The sequence below is a fragment of the Amblyomma mixtum genome, chromosome 9 (assembly GCF_055824585.1).
Source record: "Amblyomma mixtum isolate Tamu chromosome 9, ASM5582458v1, whole genome shotgun sequence".
Taxonomy (NCBI): domain Eukaryota; kingdom Metazoa; phylum Arthropoda; class Arachnida; order Ixodida; family Ixodidae; genus Amblyomma; species Amblyomma mixtum.
In genome coordinates, this window is record NC_143020.1 from 113527532 (window position 1) to 113554260 (window position 26729).

Sequence of the window (26729 nt, forward strand, 5' to 3'; positions counted from 1 at the left end):
TCTTCAAAGGAATGCAAAATTTCAGACTATCTTGAGTTACCCAAGTGCCCCTGTACATGTTAAACTGTACTTGCAGTGGCATTTAGAATACTTGGATGGGGTGAAAAGCACATGCTCACCAGCTTTCCATGCAGCTCATCGTGCTTCCTGAGCCCGAAGAAGTCAATGTACTTTGTTGGGTCCGGAACTGTGAGAAGTCAAGAATTTTAGCCAAAAAAGAAAATTAGCATGTCTCCGCAATGGAACTTTGAGGGAACCACATCAATAGTGCCTCAGGTCACGGGGCACTGTCTTATACATCCCAAGCTAAGCGCACAGTGCGATCTAGCAGGACGAGATACACAAAACAGAAGAAGCGCTGTATGTACATCTTCTCCTGCGATACTTGCATTGACTTCAGCTGGCCACTGTGAGACATATAGCTAAAGAAAAAATGCAGCAATGTGCTTCAATGCAAACAGTACACATCCAGTGAGCAAGTCCTGCAAGCCACTCTAGAGGAAATATTGAGATGAAGGAAAATTGGGTATGCCTTTCGGAGTGTGTATGCATGAGTGGGCGAACAACGACAAGACTGTGCTGCCCTTTATTTTTAGAACTGGCACTTAAAACGTCTATTCAGAGCTGTTAGTAAGCTCCCTAATTTCCCATGCTTCCATGAAAAATCACGGATTTTCGCATTTTTCCCAGATTTATGTTGGCAATCATATTCCCTCTTTCTTTATTATCTTGTGTTTGTGGACATCAGTAGGAAGTACAGAATGATGGGAATTTGAATACTAATACCGCATAAAATTCTTGACGAACAGCTAGCCTCCCTTGGATTTGTACTGGTTGACAGCTGGGCCGTTCATAATGATCATGCCGATGGTGCGACAGTGCGACTAACTCATTGGAAGTGCGTCGCAAAGGGTTCGTGATGACACCGACGTGGCGTTCTGTTGCAAAATGTAAAAAATGGCGCTGCGCTACAATCACATCATGTGATACAGCCTTAAAGCACCATTCACAATGGCAAGCTCATTGGGGAGGATTGTGCATAACGTGCAGGGGGGCCCGTATAGGGAGGGATGTGTTGGAAGGATGTGCATGAAGCTTCCTCTCCAGTGCCTCATTCACATAGGTGGCCAGTAGCCGACATACAACCACTGTTACCATACTAACCCCTGGTTAAAACATGGGATGCCGCTTTGGGCATTCCGTGGAGCATGGGCTGTGAGCTTGTCAGACATGCAGGAAAAAAAAACATCAAGAAATGCCACAAACCCCCCTCTGCAAAGAATAGTGGGGTTGGGGGGGGGGAGTTTGTGCAGGCTGAACAAACGCTTCCCTCTGTGCCGCCGAAGCCTTTGTCACAAGATCGCATCTTGAAGGCGTGGTGTTTCTGCCACATAAACGCGCTTTCTCCCTCACTTGGGGAGAAAATACGTCACCCACGGGAACATCGCTTAATGCCAAAAGCCACCGGTCCAAGAGGGGAGTTTACGCTATAGGCTGAGCAAGGCAGCAAGCTCACCGTCAGCAGCTCTGAGGCGTTCTATGATCGAAGAGTTCCCACGGCACATGGAAGCATAGTTCCAGTGGGTGATGGCTTGGATGGCCGTGCCTGTGTCCGTGCCCACCTCACCTTCGAAGGCTGGCAGCAGGGGCATCACCACGTACACCCGGAAGTTCTGCTTGTTCCTGTTGTCGGGCGGAAGGAAAGGCATCCACATCAAAGCCTCCCCCAACGCTACTTCTTCTACTTCTAATCTGTCATTTCATAATTAATAAGACTTCTTAAAATAAACTGACATTTATAAGGACTGCTTCAAGCACAGCACACTCATGTCAGACATATTTTTCGTGGAGTGACAGTATCGGAATCAACCAATGTAAAAAATCTTGTCAAACCTGTGTGCCTTGAGGATTCTCTGAAAGAGTGCCTCGCCAATCTGATTCTCGACCGTTCCGTTTCCTTGCTCCAGTGTGATGAAAAACTGGTTCTGGAAACACATAACAACAAGCCACACCGTCAGTGCAAATGCCAGAATAATGTTGACAATTTTACGTAAATGCCAGGAGGAAGATACATCAGGAATTAATCATTTCTACCATTTTATTCTTGTGAGGTCCACTAAGAACTCAATGTAAGCGGTGAAATGTGGAAGCCCGGATCAGGCACAAAAAATAACGTGGTATAGGCACCGCCAAGTTACTACGGCCGCAGACGGTTTTGGTTTGATGACCCGGAAAAAGCAGAATTCGCTGAGCCAGAGCGGGAAGTAGAACTGAGTTTTAGTAACTCTAAAAACTGATATCCCTACTACAAATGGCTAGCCACCAATTTCTACCTAATACCACGAACCCAAATAAAATAGTTAACTATTATAATTCAGTTAGTCAGCTCATCAGTGAACATGATTCACCTGTTTTCTGACATCCGCCTTCATTCTGTCACTTTATATGTAGAAAATGCCTATTCCTAAAAATTACTGCCGGGCTTCACTTAAACAGATGGGATGTGAGCCACTGCTGCTTTAACTGGTGGTCAACTGACCTCGATGTATATGTAGTGCTTGGCGTTGACGATGTTGTCGATGTAGGCCGAGTGGATGGATGACTCGATTGCCTTGATACCCGTAGACCAGTTGCTCGCACTGCGCAATATCTGCAGGGAAACAAGTATGCAGTACCGGACAGAATGTGGAGACACTACTTTTCCGAAGTCGATCTGCATGTTTGTCAGCAAAACAGCTGACGAATCAGAAACAAATAACAACAAATAACTGATTTGTACTATAGTCTAAAGTCAAACCCTAATACATCTTCACGGGCCATCACGAGTTGCACATGAATTGCAAACCAAGTTGTCGCCTAAATAATTGTTGACGCCCTGTACAGCACACACTTAACACAATGCGACTTTGAGATCACCTCCTGTATTAAAAAAGCACGCAAATAAATTTCAAACTCCGAAAAGACATAATGAGCAGGAGGATGGGTGTTTTATCTAAGACAGAAATTTTAAGACTTCAAAATGCAGACGCAATATTTTTGGATTACAGCACCTCCTTTCAGTATGAACAGGAATTACATTTCAACTCAGATATAGAAAACCGCTGAAAGATTTTATTTTGCAGCGATAGCTGTTAAATGCCTCAGCTCCCAAGATCATGGCGTAGGGCGTCTGCAGAGGAGTCAGAAAAGGAGAGGGAAATGGAAGAAGTGTAGTGAGGGGACGGTGCAATTGGAGAAGGGAGAAAGCGCTGTCCATTGGTTCGCGCCGGGCATCTGCAAGCACGAACCTCTTCGCTTCTACTGATCAGTACTTTGTGGAAACAAAGGTACGTACAAATTGGTAGCCAACTGTGAACGCAGGGCTTTTAACCTCCATCTACAAAGAGCATGGCTGGTCTCCAGCGCAACGTTGAATATGATGACATGCCATGGTAGGAAAAACAAACAGCTTGAGTAATATTAAATTTCCGTGAATGACTCTACCGTATTTTGCTGTTGTAGAAGCTTCTCAACTGGTATGAGATAGTGAACGAAAGCGCTGAGCGCAAGGATAAAGCAGTTCCTCCAGCTGAGATTTCAAGCGAGTGCCAAAGACATGATCCAAATGTACCATCTTTGTCAAATGTAACCAGGCTGCATGGTTTGATTCTAGCTCGTACAGTGGAGCCCTTGTGACTTTCCTAAGCATAAAAAATTGTTGGAAGGTAAGAAGACCCCCAGTCCTTACCATTAACGACCATTTCAGCTTCAGGGAAGCTGTAGTGGCTCCACTGTACAAGCTAGAAGCAAACCGTGCAGCCTGGTTACTTTTGACAAAGACTGTACGTGCCACCGACAGTAAGGTGTCTATAGTATCATACACCCCACTGTATAATATCAGATGGCGGCAAAAGGCAGAGACGTCTTGGGCTGCTGAGAATGACTGGCTTGTTGTCTAAAGCTGCGGTAATGCTGAAGGTGCCATGCCATCACTACACCAAACGACCAGGCACAGCATTATTCTGCACTTGATCAACCACCCTGTGTATGAAACTATAAGATACGACCGTCGTCTAACACTTCATTCATCATCATCATTTATTTACCCTTAAGGGCCCCAGGGGGCGTTACATAAGGGGGGGGGGGGGTCGAACAGTAATCAAGTCACAAAGAACAAAGAACAAAGTTGGAACATAAACTTAGACACATGTAGATATAGCTGTGAACACTTCAAAAGAAAAACAAGCGAGTAAGTAGGTAAACACAAGAAAAAGAAAGAAAAAAAAGAAAAGAAAAAGAAAAACGGCCTTCAACAGGAATCATTTGGGGAATAAATCAATTAACATCTGTTTAAATTTTAGGGAATTAACTTCATTCACAACACTGTCAGGAAGGACATTCCACTCGGCTATGGCAGCTTGTCGAGGTTTGAATCACAGCGCATGGCACCTTGCTGCAAGAACACACCTGACAATCTGCGGTGTAGAGTACGCCCACGGCACACTCCGGCAAAGTCGCCTCCAGCTCGACGTCCTGGTAGGACTTTGGCAGCAGCCACGGGTAGTTCTCATGCTGCTTGGCCTTCTCAAACTGCGGGGGGAAAGAGTAAGAGTAAATGTACACTGGACAAACCAAAAGATATTGAACCACTGTGCCGCGGTCCAGGGAAACACTGGCGTCCTTCGATCGCATGGTAATACAATATACCCTCACGCTGGGTGAGGGAATCAATGGGAGAGCGATAAACGCAACACCTGCCTATTGATATACATGCCGGTCTCGCTTTTAACATGTTCCACCTCTTCCCAGGAGGAGCCTGTTTTCTGTGAAAGATCAATCAACTCAACATCTGCCTATTGGCATGCATGTCGGTCTCGCTCTCAACAGGTTCCTCCTCTCCCCAGGAGGAGCCTGTTTTTTGTAAAGTGCACATTAAATAAAGCGAGGGCGCCCTGGTTTTAAGGAGTGCACACAAAATAAGAGATAAAACCATCTGACTTTGTGTTGAGGCAGCGTACTTGACTGCCACACTTGAAATCCGCTGGTTCTTGAACATGCGGAGAGTGCTTTGTTTCAATAAGTCCTTAGTGAGTCCGCTGCACAGCAGGTGTTGAATACAAAGGGCGCGCAAGGTGCGCACGTACCTTGGTGAAGTTCCAACGCTGCACGAAGTGACGCGCGATGTCCCGTGCGGCGGCGCCACTGACAGCCGCTCCGATGTCGTGCCACGGCATCCTCGGAGTCACGTTGCGGTTCACGATGTCTGAGCGTTGATGAACAGGCAAAATACATAATGCTTATCTACTGCCGCTTTACAAGAACGTTGTCCATAACATGCTGTATAAAAATGAAAAAAAAAATTCCTAGAATTCGTTTTCTCCACCCCCTTTCCCCTTAACCTAGATGTCATATACATAGAGGCAAATCTACAGGGGCACCTACATGCCCCTGATGTGTAACTCCCATGTGAATGGCATTACTGCATGCACAGCAGGACAACAAGGGACATTTCATCTAGGACACACTTCGCCCTCTTACATAAAGGGGCCGCTGCTGTGGTTCAGTGGTTATGGCACTCGGCTGCTGACCCGAAAGACGCGGTTTCGATCCCGGCTGCGGCAGTCAAATTTCAATGGAGGCGAAATTCTAGAGGCCTGTGTACTGTGCGATGTCAGTGCACGTTAAAGAACCCCAGGTGGTCGAAGTTTCCGGAGCCCTCCACTACGGCGTCTCTCATTGCCCGAGTCACTCTGGGACATTAAACCCCCATAAACTAAACTCTTACATAAACAGACAGCCCCCAATCGCTGTGAGAGGGACTTTTTTATTCTGGGAGGGATATATACAGCAGAAGACCGGTAGCTAGAGCGTATCAAGCGAAACTGACTGCAACGTTCCTACTATTCCCGATAGCAACAGTACCCAGTGGTCTCCGCTGGCTTGGAAAGGGAGGTTTGGTTTATGGGGTTTAATGTCCCAAAGCGACTCAGGCTATGAGAGACGCCGTAGTGAAGGGCTCCGGAAATTTCGACCACCTGGGGTTCTTTACCGTGCATTGACATCGCACAGTACACGGGCCTCTAGAATTTCTCCTCCAACGAAATTCTAGCCGCTGCGGCCGGGATCGAACCCACGTCTTTTGGGTTAGCAGCTGAGCACCATAACCACTAAGCCACCACGGCGGCCGGAAAGGGAGGTATCAAACCTAATCTGCATGAGTTGGATCTGCTATCAAGCAAACGGAGAGTACTCAGCAAGCCAAGAACGTGTATTGTTTACGGCTAGCCAGCAAGGGGGTACCCAGTACCCACCGACAAACGGGTTGTCCACTTCGGTGAGGTCCTTGAAGATGAAATTGGTGTAGTCCTTGCCAAGCCAGTACTTGGCCGAACCTTCAACGTCGAGGTCGTCTTCCAAGGAGAGGGCCCGGAGCTCCGAGCGCGGCACCTCGGAACTGTGTGGCCGTGCGACAAATTCCTAATGAGACACGGTGGACCTACCGTTTTGTGCACAGCATGCGTCCTTGAAATGAACGAATCAAATTTCTTAAATATAGTGTGCGCTTCCGTTCCACCCAAGTTGATGTGGGCACCGCAACAGAATGAACAACCTATGCTTCACGCAGAGTTCCATGAATTCAGGAACAAGTTCTCTGGTGCTAACAGTATTCATGGGCAGAAAACTTCACTCTAAAAATGAATACACCTATATGGGAGTAAAAAGGGGGTAAGCCATCCTCTAGCACACTCCTTTTTATAAGAAGGGAGTGTGTGAAAGGACAGCTAACTATTTTTTTTTTACTCCTTTCTGTCTAGAGTGTTGCATGTGAACACGGAGGCACATTACCGAGTCCGCGTCTCTGTAAGGCGAGTCCGAGTGTTAGACATAATGAAGCAAGACGTAAACCCGTAATAGGTTTCCATTTTTTTCAAGGGACAGTGAGAACAACTCCGTTCAGTCCCAGTAAAAATACATTCTGTGCCTCTTCCGGGGTAAGTTAATGTTTGCCGGGCAGTAAAATACGGGTTTACTGGAAAGAAACTGCATTTAAAAATTTTTCCGCTGCTCGATATAAACTCGTGATGTCTACACTCAAAAGGACTCTATGATCACATTTGGAAATGAATGGCAGTGTAGCCTAGACTCTGGGATCCGCGAACTAAAACTGTGTTGATGCACCGTAGTTCACTTATGATATCGACCGATGATGGTGACACTTGCATTTTTTGGCGTTTTCTAATTAATAAAAGCTCCGTTTCATCTGAAAGTATCGTCTTTATACTTAGTCAAGCGGTAATCTATTGATGCAGGCCAACTTCAAATTCCTCCTCAGCAACACTTTAAACGGGTTTGTCGTAATTTCCCCAATGCTACGCAGTTAAAGTTCACATTGTTCTCCGACTGGCTAAAAAGTACACACTAAGAGCAACACAAAAAAAGAAGGCTATGATCATTTCCCACACGGAACGATAGGAGTTAAACAAGTATATGTCCATACACGTGGGAATCATACAGTGTCTATATACGATGTTCCGTCGCGCCTACAAATATTGACTAAAAAGAAAGTGAAGCTTAGATTTTTCATATGCCTTTTCTGCGTACTTCGAGCATAATTGCCATCCGTGGAGAATTGGGTGTGAAAGAAATAAATGGCCTGTTCAAGTTTGTGCAGCGCATGCAAAGCGCGCACTGTACCTGTATGTTGCTCATATCCTCACGGTAAATAAGAGGTAAACTTCAGCGGGTGTTTCATACACTTTTCAAATTAATTTAGCAGCACTTTACTGATTTTGACATCCATCTGCTGACTTAAACGCTACTATTAATACCAACCCAAGTGCTTCTATACCATTTGTAAAAGTAGATATATAGACCATCACAGCGTTTACAAACCTATAAAGGTCCAAGCTCCTGCCCGGTATACCTCCACCCAGGAGTAACTGAGACATGGCCATATCCTGGTATTTTAAAAATATGTCGCCTCCAAATGTTGTTCTATACTTTCACAATCTGTTCTAGGATTTAATCTGCTTTTGCTAACGAGGGGGCGACCTCATAGGTGCTGTTGTGAAATCAGAAAACTGCCATGAAAACTTCTGCTGACATACTATATTATGGGCCATACACCAACCAGGTGACAGCAGCACCACCGCATCTTGCTTAAGTCACAGATCTGTGTTGGTCTATACTCCATTGAATCTCGATAATTCGAGCTCTAAGCAGTCTGAAAGTTTGCATGCATCATGTGGAGTTCGTATTAAGTAAAGACGGACTGGTCACCCCTTTTAATTCACGAATAAACCAGAAGATCGAATCAAGAGAGTTCAGTGTAACAAGATTCCATTGTACAAGCTTTCTCCACTTTTCCTAGTTCACCTCGGTCTGAGGCACAAGCCCAGAGCCAGAGCCACACCATCATCCGTATGGATGAGCTACGCGAGATGTCGATCGCCATTTCTCGACTGAATTTGACTGCACTTGATAAGAGAAAACCACTTGATAGAGAAAGAGATAGCAGCTGTGACCACATGCTACAATGTACTACGTTTGGCACCAGCACTTACAGGTCTCCGAGCGAGTCCAGGGAGCCCCTGCGGTTTTGCCGGTGGAAGGCTTGCATGCCCTGCAGAACGGGTGCCAAGGTCAACATGCGATATGGATGCGGTGCCGCGGCAGGCACCATGGCGTGTGAAGTGGACGACACCATGACGTACGGTGACGAGAGCAGCGAGGCAAGGACATCGAATTTGCGAGCGAAGCAAGAACAGAATTGTGTCCCTGTCCTGTAGCATTTGCACTCACAGCGCGGCAAAAGGAAGCAAAAAGCCCAAGAAATTAAGTCACACGAAAGACAACACAAAATATACAGTGAAATAACGCGTGCTCCACAGGAACAAGCTGAAAAAAAGAGAGAAAACAACACAGAACAGGCAAAATGCAGAAAAAAGGAGCACGCAGCACAAAGCGGGGCACGAAAATGGCAGTACAGGTGGCGCTACAAAAAATACGACGGCAGCAGTGATATCATAGCCGGCAGTGTAAAGCAGAGCTCTGATCTTGGTGGTTTCGAAACTTCCCTAAGGTGGTGGTGGTGAAAAACTTATTTTTAGAAAAGGTGACTAAGAGCACCCATGCACTGAAAAACGGCAGTTTTATTGGGCTAAAATTTCAGTGGGGGGTGAAGGCTCGTCGCGACACCTGTGATCAATAACAAAAATGTAACAAAACTCGAGATTGCTGATAAACACACATTTGCCTGACAATGAAGCTAGCGAAACAGATGCAGTCGCAAAAATCCTTAGATATAACAGCCTGAGAGCTAAATTAAGAGCTAAAATACGCAAAAAAAAAATGATCTTCAGAAGATAGTGATGGCGCCACCATCCGTTAAGTCCGTGTAATGTGGACACTGGGACTAGAGTCTCCAGATTGGGCAGCTATCTCCAACACGATGCATCCTCACCTGGGAACCAGGACATGCAGGCATTGATGGAGGGCCAACACCGTAACTCGAGAATATACCAACCGAGCGGGGCACCCTATACCACCTCTCGACCCAGTTTTCCACCTGTATAGAGACCCTCCGCTAAATGCCCGCTAAACCACACTCTGATCCTCTGCTGAGCGCCGTCGTGCAGTCCATATCCCCGTATCCTCTTTGTCCTTTTTCCTGGAGTTGGGAAGCGTTGTGAGCCTTCACAGGTAACAGTTTCACTGCCCTTTCCAATTCCGTTTACTCGCATCTGACTCAATATCTTCATATTTTTCAAACTAAATAATTCAAATTGTGCCGCTGCTTGTACATAGTGAACACTCCTAAGCTTACTACATTGCAGAAATGAGATCTGGCCTCCAGCATACGACTTCCTCACTGGGAACAAGGCGGCTTACGAATTGTCTCGAGGTCTCACTTTCCAGGCCGGCGTGCTGCCTGGCTCTTTCACAGGACGTGACCGTTTATGCAGCTACAGGAAGATTACCCAACACTACAGAATGAAACGAACCCCACCTGCACCCTCGTTAGACAAATGCCAGGCAGCAACATGGCGTCGCCTGCAAATAAACTCATATATCCTAACCCGGTTGCTTGCACCCATTACTATCAGGGGCAGTGCACTGCTAGGTGGAACTCATCCAATAAAAGGGCTGATCTCAACCATATGATATCGGGATGCCCACAGGCACCACCTGAAGGTCACAATATTACGACACTAGAATGCCTTGTTTACGAATGGCGGTGCACTTATTTGCAGCAGGCCTCCGTCGGACTTACCGTATTTACCCAATTCCAACGCGCCCCCGATTCCAACGCGCACCCAATTTACGGCACCAAAAAAAAAAAAAAAAATTTTCAAGCCCCGATTCTAACGCGCGCCCAATATTGGTAATAATAAAAAAAAAACTACAAGCCCCGCTTCTAACGTGCATGTGACTTCCACGAATGAAAATAATTTGCAACCGTTTTTATATTTTAAGGGGAGATGCGGGTGAAAAAACCGCGATTTTTTTCGATAAAGTCGATTTTGTATTTTCTTGCGTTTTGTATTCCCCCAAGCCTCTTTTATGTGTAAAAAAATCAAAGCCGATAATCAATGGGAAGTTAGTAAAAAATACAATTAAAGCACTCGCGGTGGCTCGCGAAAGTGCGAATTTGACCGAATTTCGGGAACGCGGCATTTCGCTCCACGGCGTCGCCCGCTCTTGAATATTCGCGGGGAAGTAGGCCTACCCATCGTCTACGAGAAGCCACTTCGACAGCGGCGCATTCTTGATAAAAATACGAAAAAAAAGATCGTTTCCCGCCCGAGTCGAGCGTCGCGACTGGCCCTTCAAATCACGTGGTACGATCGGAGCCGTTCCATTGGCTACGAGCATTCCACCGCACGGTCGGGCGCAGACGCTCCTTCTTCGTTCTGCCGCCACCGAGACGTGAACCAACGCTTCTGCCCGGGTTTTTCTCCTATCTCCGCTATGGATGTGACTGAGAAACGAGATTTTCGCTCATGCAATTTCCTGACAAAGCATCAGTATAAAGGAAGACGCCCCAAGCGCAAGCGGAGAGCTCCGGTTATGGGAGGTTCGTCTGCTGCTAGGCGTAACTGCGGCAACGGCGATGCTTCTTGCGGAGCATCGATGACTTCGTCAGTGCGTCTGAGCGAAAGATAAAGATCTTCGACTGTAAAAACGGGCGCGGGAGCGCTGTTATCTGTGAGATCGGCATGATGCACGACCTCGTCAGCGGCGCGGCGTGCCCCGCCTGCGGACGATGTAATCTCTGTCAGAGAGTCGGCCGCAAAACAGAAAGGAGTCTCATCGTTTTTGGAACTTTACCGCCGAAATGACGCGTTTCCGATAACCGTTGTTTCATCAACATATTCTTCGATCCGCGTATCTTGATCGTGCAACGGCAGTGATGAGGCGTCCGCCCGCGGCAGTGCACGGGATACCGTCGCCGTGAACGCGGTCCGTGGTCGCTGAGCACGCGACCAATGACAAGCGCCACACCGGTTGAAAACGGCTTCTGCGACGCAGAAAACGACGAGCAAACGTGCTCCCATGTTTCCAGCAGTTAGTGAGCTCCCACATCGTATAATGGCGATGACGATGGGCAGCTATGGGGCAGTTTCGGTTTGCACTCGAATCCAACGCGCATGCGATTTTGAGACGTATTTTCCCCGAAAAAAGGTGCGCGTTGGAATTGGGTAAATACGGTACTCTGCTAATACAACCACCAAATGAATAGCACGCTGTCCTTTCAAAACACCCTCTTGAATCCTTTTCAATTGCTGCAAAAAATTTTTTAAAGAATAGCCACAACACTGCTCAAATATTTGACGGACTATTTGCTGTCTTTCTTTGCCCTGATTGGACAAAAGAGCTCTACCTTTCACAGTGCTGAAAACGACTTGTGAGATGAAGCTCCCATCGGGTGAGGAGGATGTCGACGTGCCCCTCCTCTCTGGGCTGTTGCAAACTGGTTCCACTCTCGTTTCCAACATGCTAATGCCAATTGCACACAATAGCCCAGCGAGCCAAGCGGTGATGCCTAGGGAGCCCTCAACGGAGAGGTCTACAGTCACAGGCTTCCTCTTGGCAATGTTAGTCGAGTCCTTCAATGCCCAAGGTCAGTCCAATTTGGCTGCATTCTTTGCATTAGTTCTGTAAGCTCCGCGACGATGCCGCGAACATGCAGTGCCGGTTCGGCAATGCAGCTTGGCACTGGTGCTCTGTGGCTGCTTATAAGCCAAATTAGCAAGTGCGGGCCTGTCATCTGCTAGCCGTGAAGTCACTGCCATATTGCAAGCACATCAATGGCCACGTCAACAGCTGCCAATACCTTGAGCAACATCAACAAATAATTCACACAGAAAATATAGTGGCAAAGTTTCGCCAACAACCAGTCCAACAAAATTAATCGTCGTTGTACTGAACAAATTAAGCTATAATGTAACAATATTAAACAAATATGGTTTAAGAATATGCAAGGGCTAGGCCTGACATGCTTAGGCTTACAATGACAACGCATGAACAGCTATTTATACCTCCTTCTTTAACAAAAGAACACCAATTGGGTCATTAAGACCGCAATCATATCTGCTCCCACCTAACCATAGGCGCTGCCGTCTTCAACAGCACTCCCACATCGGAGAGTGCAGCGGGCGCGCGGCACTGGAAAAACAAATATGAAAATGCTCCACTTCCTGACAGGCGTAACAAGTCCAAACAAATCGAACAGACATCCCTGCGCAAGTTCCCAGGTGGCAACGCTTGTGGGCAGCCAAACAACGCAGTACATTCCGACTTGCACTTAACGATGCCGTTCTGTTCACAAATTCTTCGTAGACAACTGTAACCTACAGTGACACAGAATTCGAGGAACTGGTCAACCTCTATCCCTCCTAAACTGAATGGGAGCATTCTTAATCTGGCTCCTGTGGACTTCACACTCACATGAATCAGCCCACACTCAGACTTGCATGGTTTCATACTCCTTTGGATTCACTTTGGTCCAGATAACATGGACTCACTCAGGCAGAGACTCGCGTGTCCTTGTACTCGAGTGCCATCACACTGACCCTCTTTGCTACCAGAGCCCTCATTGAGTGAGTCCAGTGAACGCAAGTGAACACGGAGAGAATACCATGGCTCTTGAAGTCCCGCTTAATGTCAACTTTCCTATCTTGTCCCTCTTACAGAACCTGAGTGGCTGTACTTGCAAGTGAATCTTCTGAAGTGAAGCCAGTGAAGCCTACGCCAAGCAAGGGCTTTGTTTGATAACCTTTTTGAACAAAGCACCGGCAAACAACCATTGCGCAGTCACAAAAGAAGGAAGAACTGCTCAAAAGCCTCTAGCAGCAGGCAAAACAGGCAACAGGCAGAGCGGGCGCGCTCTGGGCTAGACAGACACCAAAGCACACAGAACTATGACATGCAAAGTTGTCACTGAACCAGACGGTCAACAAAAAACAAGGGAAAAAGTAATGAGAAGAAAAAAGTGATCATCGGGTCTGTGCGGAGACAAGATGTGCAAGCCATGTGCGGTTTTGTGCAGTTGCTCAAGACGTGTCGTACCTCGGCTTGCTGCTGCTTCTTTAGCTTCTGGCATGCCTGCGGCGTGGCACAGCCCAAAACCGGCCAGGGTGCGCCATCGACGAAGCCATGGCAAACAAAATGGGCCCGGTTGTTAAAGGCGATGCCATTGGCAGCAGAAAAAAAATAAACATACACACACAAACCAGACTCAAAAATAACAGCCAAGAGCATATTGTTCGTTACGGCGCTGCAAGCCAGAGGATATTAGTGACAGCCATGCACATTAAAAGGCTTTGACTTCGCTGTTAGTACATAGAAGCCACTGTTATGACTCACCTGACACAGTGCTATAGAAAGGGTTTCGTGGTTAGCCGTCTAAATTGCTAAAAACACCAGTTGAGGGACGTTTCTACCAAACAACTATGGTAGGCTCTTGCGTTGTGGTTTGAAAACCAAGTTCTCCGCAACTAATGCTTCCATGTCATTGACAAGCTAATCGGACTGGCATAAGCCATACAGTTCAGTTCACTCATTGCACAGTTTAGTAACCATTAGCTGACTGTTTTAACACTGACCGTCAATTACAAGGAAATGATAAACTGCCGCTATCCATGCTCAGATCAAAAGTGAATCCAAACCACAACACAACCTTGCCAGCGCCTTAGGTAAGTCTTTCAGCATACATGCTTTAAAGCTCACAGACTAAATGCTAAGGATAGCAGCGTGCAACCAGCGAAAAGTTGACACTTGATGTGCAGCAAGAGCGGTGCTTGGTTCTTAATTGTAGGTCTAGAAGCACTACCTAGAGCAGATAGTGAAGTTCCCAAGCATAACCTACAGTCCTCTCATGTGCTTGCAGGAGACCCTGAAGACGAGGATGTGTGCTTTGTCCACTAAACTCGTCCTTGGGATTATTTTGCTGCGACTGCTGTTTAGAACAAAAGACACACAAAATGGAAACAGGCTGAGATCCTGCATTCAAAGTTCTGGTCCTGACACAAGCACTGCATCTTTGGGGCTAAACAAACGAAGATCCACTGTAGTCACTCCCTCTTGCTACCCTGGCGAAAATCTTTCCCAGCCCAAATGGTTTATGGAACAATTTCCAGACGGTTCCAGTTGGAACCAACTGGGTTTCAGTTGGTTCCAACTGGAACCAACTGGAAATTGTTCCATAAACCAGTTGAGCTGGGAAAGATGCACAGAAGATCACTAGTGATCTTCTGTGCATGGTTCATCATCACCATCTCATCATCATCAGCAGCAGCCTGACTATACCCACTGCAGGGAAAAGGCCTCTCCCATGTCTCTCCAATTAACCCTGTCCTTTGCCAGCTGTGGCCACCGCATCCTCACAAACTTCTTGATCTCATCCGCACACCTAACTTTCTGCCGCCCCCTGCTATGCTTGCCTTCTCCTGGAATCCACTCCGTTACCCTTAAGGACCAGCGGTTGTCTTTCCTTCGCATTACATGCCCTACCAAAGCACATTTCTTCCTCTTGATTTCGACTAGGATGTCACTGACTTGCATGGTTCACAGCGAGGTTTTGGCACTCAGTCCAACTGAGCATCTGCTGCTTAAACTTAAGCATTCTGCCACTGACCAACAAGAAGACATCATTAAACCTGCATGTCTTAATGCATGGCTTAATAAGCTCATGTCAAAACATACCATCCGATTGCGGTGATTAAACCTATGTGTGCCAGAAACACAGCACTTGTGGGTTCATTTGAATTCATAATGCCCAGCACTTTAGAAACCGGCCATGTCACAGCAGTAAGCCTTTGTACCTTATAGTGCTCCAGAGGTGGGGACCAATATGCAGAATTGTAAAAGGCGACTAAAGGTGGTAGTTTGGGTTTGTTAGCAGCATATGACATATAAAATAGCGCAACAGCACACAGGTACAAGCAAGAACACACATGGGCACTCATAAGTGCGCTTGTTTCTCCCTGTGTGCTGTTGTGCTACTTTGTATGTCGTAAAAGGTGCCACAGTGTCTTGAAACTCTGAAAGGCGTTAAATCTCTGGTCCAGAGTTGCAAACGAATGATACAAGTGACGTAACCTGTTCATCTCGGCATGGAGGATTCAAATGATACAATCGGATTCGAATCAATTCAGAGTTAAATCTTCTGTCTGAAAGAAGAATCTCGCATGTCTTAATGTGGATATAAAAACTCGAATCCAGTGCATGCCCTTTAAACTGCCTCCACTATCTGAGAAGTGATGAAGTCATCTGTATCTTTGGAGGACACCCAGAACATGTGGTCATATGCTTGGACATCTGCATGTGGCTGCAAATGTGTACTGCCCATGGGCCTCGACGTCGACTGACACACTTACCGTGACAGCGCGGAAGACGCGGCGTGCGCGCTGCAGGTTGGAGGCGATCCTGGAGGAGCCGTCGTCACCCACCACCACCTTCCCTTCCTCCTGGTCCACGTAGACGGCACCGCCATTCGCAATGCCGGAGGCGGGAACTGAGAAGTGCCTGCCACGCCTCCTGGCGTCCACGTCGGAGCCTCCCATTGGTTGTGTCCCGTCACCATCGCCGTCAACTGTAAGAACGGAAGACGAGTGGCCACACCACAATTCTTTACCGCGCACCGACATGGCACAGTGCACAGGCATCATAGTATGTCGCTCCCATCGAAATATGACCGAAACGGCCGCGATCGAACCCATGACCTTAAGAGCAGGAGACTACCGCCAAAGCTACTGAGCCTCCGCGGTGGGTACATCTCAAGTTTTGAGCCAGCTTGAGCAGAAAAGGGAAAAGAAAACCGGAAGTTGTTATTACCAGTGTCGTTTGTTCCATATCCCTCAGTCAGGATAGCTCCGGCAGATTCCCGCTGTTTCCGTAACCGGTGCGACGCCAGGAGTCTGTTCGCCACCTGCCATGTCAACAGACGGGTTCATAGAAGCATGCATGGCTTAGCGATTTCTCCTTTTATTACGGAGAATAAAGCACGCTCATCCAGAGAAATTGCTCACAGCAATCTGAACACAAGACAAACACTTAAACAAAACTTTTCCGTCTTTTCGAGTAACAATACTCTCTGTGTGCGCTTGAAAATTCTTGCGAAACTCAAGCCACTGGTTTGTGCCCTAGATGTTTGAGCTAGGTTGGAAGAAGCACTTTGAACTCACCTCGTTCATAGATGTGTTGACTTCAGGCTGTTCAGATTTGGAGATCTGCCTCTGCATCTGAATTCCACCAACATCTGTGAGCCTGCAAGCAGAGAGATTTGAGAGGGCAGCTAGACTGACAATTTTATCCAAGTCTCTTAATTTTTAGCTCTCAAAAAAAGGAAAGTAGATAGGCTGTGATCGAAGTCGAAGCTTGCCGCTAAGCTCCCTGTACATTCTGATATGATGCAATAGCAGGTACAAACAGTATGTTTGTGGCGTACATAGCTGTATGTTTTTTTTCTCTCTGCTGACAACAACTCTGATGGAAAAGCTAGAAAGTTTTCGGATAAGTTCACTTTTGTGTTCGGCCTCAGGTTCACCACGGTTTCTAAACGACTTTTTTAAGCCTTTCAAGATTCAAATCTTTCCCATACTATAGCCCAGAGCGGGATTTGAACCAGCGACAAAGCAAGCACAGTAGCTTCGTTTCCCCTGCCGATGGCTAAACCATGCGTCCATCTTCGCAGCGTCTTGCACTATGTACTACGGCCGTCTCATTTTTCATCCTTTCGCACTGTGCCTCCAAATGCTCATCAGCAGCCATGACCGTGCAACAGAGTCGGATGAGTGAAAAGATTGGAAGGCTCGCCTGCGTCTCCAAAGGCAGGTTCACGTAGCCACACACAAAGGTGAGAAGGCGGTCGAGGTCGCTGAACACACCGCTATGATCCAAGGAGAGCAGGCAACCGCTATTCCGTATCAACCATCGAAAGCATCCAGGGATGCTGAGAGCTCTCCTTAGCATCAATAAGATCAGCGGATGTTCAGATGAGAACTTCGCTGATGGCGACGGCTCCTCAAGCCGCGAAAGCATCCATGGAGACAAAACCCGCTGCCGAAGTTGAAGAACAGAAAGGGCTGAAGGCGGCAGAACGTTTAGCAGCCAAAGGAGCTGGCCGATAGTCGAGCACGGCTACCATCATTCACGAGGCGCCCCAGAACGTGCTAAGCCTCTCCCATATGCATTTCACGATTACACCTACTTTCGAAGTGGAGACAGACTCCGAATTTTCTCACTGCTTATTGAGCTTTGTCACTTCTCCTAATGATGCGCAGCAACGAAATGCAGCTCGCCAGCAAATATGTTTAGGAATAGAGAAACAGCACACATCTTAATAATGGCTTTTTCTTGCCAAAGACTGCTGCATGCCAGTATCAAAAGGCACTGCTGCAGCCAGCAGTTCCCTGAATATGCGTTGTGGGGTTACTGGCACGGTTCGGACCCTGAACTCAGGGCCAACGCCACTCCGCTAGCTCGACCACACCTGTGGCCGCGAAGAACAACACCTCCGAGGAATAAGCCCGCAGGCAGAACCTTTAATTGGGATCTCCCAATGTCTTTCCTCGGTCGCGCGCAGGCAGCAGCGGCAGGCAACAGGCACGGGACACAGGCACAGGAGACAGGCACAGAGGAGTTCAGGTCACCTGGGCCGCCGCTGGCGCCGCGTCCGCTCTCTCTCAGGGCTCGCTGTCAACTCTCCATCAGACTGTGCCCGTGCGCGCGGCCCGCGCGGCCGCCGAAACCGAGAGGGCTGGGTAAGGAGGGCTGCCCACGTGACGACGCGTAGTCGCGGGCGCCTCCCCTCCGCTCCATGTCGGGGGCCGCCAGAGGAAGAGCCGTGGTAGGCCACGAGAGAGAGAAGGGTGCATCCGGCGGGCGAGGGGCAACATGAATCCCCACAGCGTGAAGACTTGGCGTGGAGAAGGTGCGGAACTATGCATCTCAGCCAGCACACGTTGACATGTTCTAAAAGAAGCATGACCCCTATGCTATCGGATGTTCCAAAAAAGGAACTAAAGTGGGGAGCACTTTACCGCTTTGCACCCTTCTTTAGAGCGAACTACAAACTGAAGTGACGGATCCAAAGCAAAATTTTCTCATCCTTCACTTTACACTTCTATTTGCGTGTGTCCTAATCATAGTCTTCCTCCTCAGCTCACCTGTGGTTGAAGTCATCCCAGCGTCCGTAGCAGAGGTCAAGACCTCCCAGGAAGGCAAACTTCTGGTCGATGACTACAAGCTTCTCGTGGTGAGCCCAGAGAAGGATGCCACCAGTCATGTGGTCAGGGTGCCTCAGGATCTGTGATCAACAAACGCAAGTCATCAGACGGAAGCCACAGCAGCAGAAGTTTTTTGAGACGATGTTGTAGAGCACCAAGGCTAACCACAGACCAGCGACTACTGCTCAAGACACCTGCCTCCCAGGGTGTCCTCAATGTGTTTGCTTTGCCTCCTGGACCAGTGTAGGAGAATGCTATCATCACCAATTTCCACTGCCATCGATGCAGCACTTGCCATGTGCTTGTGCGTCAACTCTCTTCATCCACATTTGGTCGTGCGCTTAAAACTTTCATGTCTTCCTCAGAATACACTTAAATCGGCTCAAAGTATGTTTTTTCTGTCTAAAAGGGAATAGGCGATGCTGGCATATTTTGAAACAAACCAGAGACTTCGTAAGTGTCGTTACTGATTTCAATAAAGACAGCCTTTGAAGCCTCTGCAATGAGAAAGTGGCCAGCTAGACTAAACAACAAATTGCCACGCCATAACATCTACAGCACGCATAAGCATGCCGACACATGCTCGCTTAGTAAGAAATACTGCATTTATTTACTAATCAAATAATTCAATTAATCAAGATTGGGCTCAGCTGTTCTAAGGTTCGGGATCTTTAGAAGAAAATATTTTTCAGAGGGAAAGTAATGGTGAAAATGGGAAAAAAGAATGAGCTTATACTTCACCAAAGGAGCCAGCGCTCTTGAAAAGAATGGTTGTGAGGAAAGGAAAGGCACTGTAACTGCCTCACTCTCTGTGGGCACCTAAACCACATTGTGAGGAAAGGCTGAGGGGAAATGCAACAGGCGCCTGGGATGAAGATTCCCAGTGGTCGAAATTAGCTTACTCCCTTTATACCCCCATATGTGCTCATTCATGTTTAGAGTGCGATCACGCAACCACCAAACAAGGAGTTAATGTACCCATGGCGCTACCGGGCGATTTTGATGAGTTGAAGTTGCCACACAGGCTTGCGGCTGCTGAAGGAATAAGAGTGCCATGCAAGCATAGCTGATACATTTATAGTAGGTTGTGGAGGAAAATGGCGCAAGCATGACATTGTCCCGTGACACTGCACAGTTGGTCCTCTCGGTTCGGAATTTCGTTCTGCGCTCGACCTATAGCTTTCTTCACAAGCTTCACATTGCTCTGAAGCAAAAAATGAGCACTTTGCATGCACTTAGCGAAAGCATCCGAAGAGGTTAGGCTTAGCAATTGGCGAGCTTTAGCGCAGGCATCCAACTGCCAAGACCACTGTGCGCGACAGATGCCCACTTATTTCTCGCTTCAGACAAAGTTGCTATACGACGCACGTATATTTCATGTGACCTTGAAAGAGACAGAAAACAACCTACGCAAACATTCCAGGTCATCAGGTCGCACACCATCGCGCGCTTAACCACTCCAAACATATTTTTTCCTCCTTTTCGTCCTTCTTATTTAATAGTTCGGTGAACTTGACCTCCTGGTACGGGCCTTCGGCTCTTGTAGTACACCTCAGCTTTCCAAGGTCGAAATAATTATTATCGCTAATTATTGGGAAAGCGGAGCCAAGACGCGACAACAGCCTGTTTTCATCGTCCTTGTGGTCGGCACCACGGCGAAGGCCGGTTTTAATCAGCGTAGTTATTTCGGCCTTGAAAGGCTGAGCAGTAATAGAAAGGTTGAAGGCCTGTACCACAAGATCTAGTACACCGTACTAAATGATAAAATAAAAAAGGATAAAAGGAGGAAAAGCATGTTTGGAGCGGTTAAGCCCGCAAATACAGTAGACTCCCGTTAAGACGAACTTGCTTAAGATGAACCCTTGGTTAAGATGAACAGTGGTGGTCATTTGTTTGGTTTCCCATAGAGTCAATGCAAAAAAAATCTGCTTAAGATGTACACTGCACACGTGCTAATTGGTTAAGATGAACTTTCACGACCAGCCGTGCCCAAGCCATGCAGTTTTACTCGACCATTCGAGCAGTATTTCAGCGGAAGGAAAGAAAAAAAATCTAAAAAATTGAAAGCTTTTTTGCACCGCCGACGATCCATGCGACACGGGGAGGCACAGAGACCTAACCACGTCTCCGTTGAAAGGGCAATTCTGTGAAAGCAGAACTGTCGCTGCTCCTCCCCTGTGAGGGCACTGAAGGATATCTTGGAAGGTTAAGTGATATGCCTACGCTTGTAGCAAGCAGACGATTTTCTCGACAGACACAAAAAAATATAACAGACTGGGCAACACTCAACAGTGCCTGATGCACTGCACTAGTAGTGCAATAAATGCTTATGTTGCAATTATTTTTTTCCTAAAAGACTATTTCATGGCTTTGTTCACATATACGAAGTATTTGGACACACACTGCATGCTCGAATATCATTTTAAGAAGCACTCCTAATTAGATGAACTTCTGATAAGATGAACAGTCTTCATGGTCCCTTGGAGTTCATCTTAAAGGGAGTCTACTGTAGTCTGACCCCACGACCTGGCAAGTGAAGAGCCTAAGCCTAATGTTTACATATATATTTGGCCTGTGCAGATTACATTTTTCTGCCTCTTGAGACATGATATGAAGTGTGTATGCACTGTACAGCCACTTAAGCACACGACCGTAATACGATACATGAACAAAAGCTGGCTTCTTTCCATCTTGCCCTTCTAACCAAGCAGTTTTCTTCCTACTACTACTCCAGCAACAACTGAGTTGGTTTCACCATTTTCCTTCATCTCTAAATTAAATTACTGTTGTCTTTCAAAGGCTTACGCACTTTTCAGTGGCACGTATCGGTTACACATGACCAAAACACTGGATATACTTTAACAAAACTTCGTGCTGGGCTAGTTGGTAGGACATAGTGCCGTTTTCTTTCTCTGTGTTCGTCTTTTGCGCTGAACCAAGTTTCAACAATCACTGGATGTCTTAGAGAACCCCAGACTCATTTCCTGTCAGATAGGACTCGAGGATCAAGGCACAGAGGTTTTTACTCTCACAATACAATTTTTTAAGCTCACTCTCTTCAGCCCAGCAAGTGAAAACCAGACTGATCATAAATGGACCACCATCAGTCCTTCCTGTGAGCCCAGAGCGTGAATCATAGCTGCGCCATATAAGTGCAGGGCTTTCAACCTCAGTGATATTTGCCTTGTCGATCAAATAGGGTTCTATAACGTGCATTGACATCGCACAGTACATAGGCCTCTAGAATTTCGCCTCCATCGAAATTCGACCACCACGGCCAGGATCGAACCCGTGTCTTTCGGGTCAGCAGCCGAGCACCATAACCACTCAGCCACTGCGGCGGCTCTTCCAGATGTGATTGACCAACTAAGTGATTGGTTTATTGGGGTTTAACGTCCCAAAGCGACTCAGGCTATGAGAGATGCCGTAGTGAAGGGCTCCGGAAATTTCGACCACCTAGGGTTCTTTAACGTGCACTGACATCACACAGTGCACGGGCCTCTAGAATTTCGCCTCCATCGAAATTCAACCGCCGCGGTCGGGATCGAACCCGCGTCTTTCGGGTCAGCAGCCGAGCGCCGTAACCACTGAGCCACCGCGGCGGGGCAACTAAGTGATTGATCAACTAAGTGGAAGTTCAGACATGATGCACAGAGATTGTGAGAACTAGAAGCCAATTTTTCAGAAGCACAGCAGAGATCGTTGCAAAAGCATGAAGAATAGAAACCAATTATGTGGAAAGCCTTCTGAGCTGAAGGGCAGGCATTAAGCCTAACTCTCACCTTGATATTTGGGTGCATGGCAGCCAGCTTCTGCTTGCTGTAGAGGCTGTTGATGTTGAGTGCCATCTCTACTTCTTTGTAGAGCAGGACAAACACCTTCACTCCTTCTTCCTAGTGACAGAAAGAAAGAACAAGGACAGAAAGGAAGGCAGTTGGTTGAAGCTCATTTCTGAATGAATTAAATAAGTCACAGTTGGATAAATATATGGAATGAGCATGCAACATTAAAATGCTGCCTTGCGTGCTGCCGTTATGAATTAGGGGCGGGCTTGTTATGTAAAAAAAAAAAAGACTATGGCAACATTTTTTTTTTCTCCTAAAGGTGCACTGAAGAGGAATCTTAACTCGCCTTTTTGCCGCGGGAACTCGATCTACACGTTCCGAGCATTCTTAGAAACCTCGAATTATTACCCTCTGCGGCCGATTTCCCTAATTTAGATAGGATTAATGTCCAGCTCCTGCCTTCTTTTTTCAAATTCCCCGCAGACGATGGGAGGAGTTGACCAACGCATGGAGTGCCTTTTTCAGACAGTTGCATGGTGACTTTGCTTTTGATTTTATTTTGTTTTTTTAGGTTTCGGTGAATAAATAGATATAATCAGAGGCTACAAAGCCGCAAATTAGGCCCACAGAAATAAAAATACGCGCGTACTCTTTGCTTTTGCCGGTCACTACGTATCACTCCGCCGATGGCAGAGCGGCAAGCCGCCACGGTACTGGTTGAAAGGGTGGTCCACTCCTCCCACCGTCTGCGGGGAATTCAAAAACGAAACGCGGGCGCCGGACGTTTAATCGGATTTAAATTAGGAAAATCGGCTGCACAGGGCAATAATTTGAAGTTTTCAAGAACGCTCGGAGCATGTAGATTGAGTTTCCGCGGCAAAAAGACGAGTTCAGATTCCTCTTCAGTGCACCTTTAAAATTTGATTAGGTTGCAACAGATGTGCACATCCTATGCACTTTTAAAATCTGATTAGGCTGTAACAGACCTGCACATGCTATCTGAGTGCACAACCTCACTTGCCGTTACTAAGAAAAGAGTTTCCTCCTGCTGATGAGATATGCTGTATAATCTCCCAGCCTAATCATTTTCTGAGAGGGCCTACTGCCCCTAGGTGTGGCAACATCATACGGAAGAAGACTACAAGAAGACTGCTGCAAAGGAATAGCATGTGTCCAGCTTAGTTCTCGATTACAAGTGGATCAACTGTGCTGATGCCTATACCGCTTTCTTCTGGAGAAGCTGGTCAAGGCGCCATCGGTTGTTGGGCACCACTGGTCGCTTGAGGTAGATCTCGGGAGTGAGCCACCAATCGGCAATGAAGATCTCTTCCTTGGCGAGGTCGATGGCATTCGCCACTGCCTCACAGTACTTGGAACCATCAATGTACCTGCAATCATCACACAAATGTTTCAGGAACTAATTTTAAACCATGTACAAGAAAAGGACTTAATGCAATGCTCGTGAATGTAATGTTCCAACTAACTTCCCCAGTGCAGAGTAGCACACACCAGAAAATGACCACTCAGTCTGCCCTCTCTGCCTTTGTCTCTGAATAAACCTCTTCCTCAGGGTGAAAAATTCAAGGCTAAACAAGGAAAAGGAAGGGATAAAAAGTTGAGAACAAAACACCTCCTCCATCTGCTGTTTGGAAGGAACCTAACATGCATTTCAGCATCATGTGAAAGGCTTCCTCTCTTTCTTCTTTCACTCCCACCTTCCTCCCTTCCCTTCCGGGGAGGTTACATTTCCTTTTCTCAAAAACCAATTTTTTATCATGCAGAATGAGAAATTGTGCAAGAAACATGCAACAGTGAATGCAGCCTCCTTTGTCCATTGTGTGAGAGCCTCGATGGTAAGCCACTAGACAGACCATGTTCCACAGCCGAATATTGGCCGTCACTACCTACCATGCTGAGCTGACCTATTCGCAGGCACTAAGGTAGTCTCGGCAGAGCCGTGGGTAATATACTAATGCTGAGGAATACCCTGCCCCAGGAATTGCAGTAAGCGTCTGAAACTTTTCCTTTTTTACTTGTTTTGTTTTGTTTTTTCGTAGAACTGTGCACTGCGAGTCATCTGGTGGAGGGCTGGAAGGGTGGTGTACGTGTCAACTGACATTTGGAGTCTTTGGTCTGCAAGGGCACAGCGCAGGCTGGTTTAGATGCGGTGCGCGCTCACTTCCAGTGTGGCCGTTTTCACTCACCTGCTTACATTACTACACCTCATGATCGCTTCAGCCTCTCCTTCTTGTACTCCTCCACGATGAGATCTCGGCAAAAGGGGCATTAACAGCTCTCGCTCGACTAGACAGCTCGACTAGACAGTCTTCAGGCCCCCTACCCTAAGATGCACTTATAAGCCCACACAATGCAGAACATCACACATAGCACTTCAGAAAGTGCGTGTAATCACGCGTTCATACCATCGGCAGCGACTCGCGGACCGGACCGGGGCGAAAGCGTCGTATCGGTTCGGGTGTGTGAAGTCCCGGCCCGATGTCTTTGCCAGCTCCTGGAGGTGGTCTTTCCACTCCCGCTCCTTACGTTTCGTCCAGCACTTCACCAAGAGATTCCTGCGTAGCCAACCAAAGTGCTGCATCAATACTGAATGTCTTGCTTATTAGTGTAGTGCATGCTCTACCAACGTGCATCATCTAAATGGAAAGATAGGCAATGAAGCTAAAGCTATAGTAATGTGGTCGCTTAGCTTGTGATAATTTAAAGGTTTCTGAAATTGTTCCAAGTCTACATCCATGTTAGAGTCAGCAGCATCGTGCCAACTCACTGCCGCCTCCCATCAATATGTGGTCCAGCGCAGACTGACCTGGTGAGGTTCGTGACGAGCAGGCCGTGATTGACCCCCGTGGCCATGAAGCCGGACTGTACCTGGAAGCCCTGGTCCATGAGGAGCACCGACTTGATGACGCCGTCGCGAGGGCGGACGTACAACACGCAGGTGTCCTTCGCAATCAGCCACCTGATGAATATATAACATACAGATATATACAATCGCCTTGCATGATGAATCAAGATGTCCGTAAAACGGAGGGGCAGACGGGGAGAGAAGAGAGGGTGCGTTCACCTCTTTCGCCACCTGCTGCAGCACTGGTAGAAGAGGAAGTGGAGTCGGACGCAGCCCCTGGCACTGTGGTGACCTCCGGACCGCTTGTACACGAGTCCCTCGCGGCCCTTTGGGCCCAGCCCACCGACGAATGACAGGTGGCTCACCTCGAGGAATTGCATCTGCGTACGCGCAGCCGCCCCACTTCTGCCTCAGTCGGACGCTTACCGGAACACGAGTCAAAGTACACCTTCTAGACATTAAGAGACGTTTATATCAAAAGTCCAATTTTGGGTCCAGCCTCTCGCAAGCCACGGTCATCCTGTTTTGCGCAGCTTTGGGCGGGCTGTGCCTCACAGGCATGAGGTCAGAACTGTTTCCCCATAAATGAAAAATCATGCCAAAGTCAACGAGCGAGAGCACGATAAACAAGGAACGCAAACCTCCCACCAGTGCTCAATCATTGAAGAGATGTCTCTGCAAGGTGTCTTTTCTGCGGTTCAATATTTGCCCCTAGTAACAATGATTGGGTTGAAACTACTTCATTACTTCAAAACAAATGCTTTTGGGTTGCTTTAAACTTTAGAATACACAACTACACAGCAAGTTCTTTACAACTGAGCAATGAGCATACTACCAGTATTTGTTCTGATCTAGAACACCAATGATAACCATTTCGCCAAACTATTCCTCTCTGCTATAGGCAGCATTATGTTGCAAGCAGCATGTGTCCAGTGAGAAGCTCCGCAGGTGAGGGGAAAGCGTAAATTGTGTTATCCAACATCAAGATAGTGTCCATGTAGTATCGGCACACAAATCCACACAAGCAAACTGGCAACCATGTGACTGCTGAAAGTAGTGGACGGAAAAGGCCTGGAAAGTTAAGACTTAAAGCCAGCAACTGAAAAGGAAGAAGAAAAGAGTGCGCATGCTCACCGTGTGTGGGTTCATCCGGTAGGCTGGAACCATGACCAGATTGCTAAGGTAAGCTTCGAGCTGCTCCTGCACATGAAAACCAGCACAATGTTGCTATATCAGAATGTGTGACCGTTATGATTTAGGCAGTGCTACACTGAGCAGCAGCAGCTGGAAGAGAACAGAAGGATTTTGACAATAGCAGTACAAGCCTGCGCTGCTCCAACAGCATGGTTTCATCTCGTATGCCCCCCTCCC

At 47.3% G+C, this 26729-nt stretch overlaps 1 protein-coding gene across 1 annotated transcript in view; it reads right to left on the reverse strand.

Moving 5' to 3' along the window:
• Window positions 1-26729, reverse strand: part of Pld (Phospholipase D) — a 108275-nt gene that overhangs the window by 7933 nt on the left and 73613 nt on the right. Inside the window, exons 5-24 of the mRNA XM_089561477.1 lie at window positions 26493-26558; window positions 25578-25738; window positions 25320-25472; window positions 24919-25068; window positions 23718-23883; window positions 22493-22603; window positions 18651-18790; window positions 16668-16749; window positions 16318-16411; window positions 15861-16075; window positions 14351-14440; window positions 13552-13587; window positions 8544-8602; window positions 6291-6433; window positions 5124-5242; window positions 4447-4569; window positions 2540-2650; window positions 1894-1985; window positions 1517-1683; window positions 120-187 (exon numbers count right to left, since the gene is read on the reverse strand). Of these exons, the coding sequence (XP_089417603.1) occupies window positions 120-187; window positions 1517-1683; window positions 1894-1985; window positions 2540-2650; window positions 4447-4569; window positions 5124-5242; window positions 6291-6433; window positions 8544-8602; window positions 13552-13587; window positions 14351-14440; window positions 15861-16075; window positions 16318-16411; window positions 16668-16749; window positions 18651-18790; window positions 22493-22603; window positions 23718-23883; window positions 24919-25068; window positions 25320-25472; window positions 25578-25738; window positions 26493-26558 (2346 nt within the window). The remainder of the gene's footprint in view (window positions 1-119; window positions 188-1516; window positions 1684-1893; window positions 1986-2539; window positions 2651-4446; window positions 4570-5123; window positions 5243-6290; window positions 6434-8543; window positions 8603-13551; window positions 13588-14350; window positions 14441-15860; window positions 16076-16317; window positions 16412-16667; window positions 16750-18650; window positions 18791-22492; window positions 22604-23717; window positions 23884-24918; window positions 25069-25319; window positions 25473-25577; window positions 25739-26492; window positions 26559-26729) is intronic.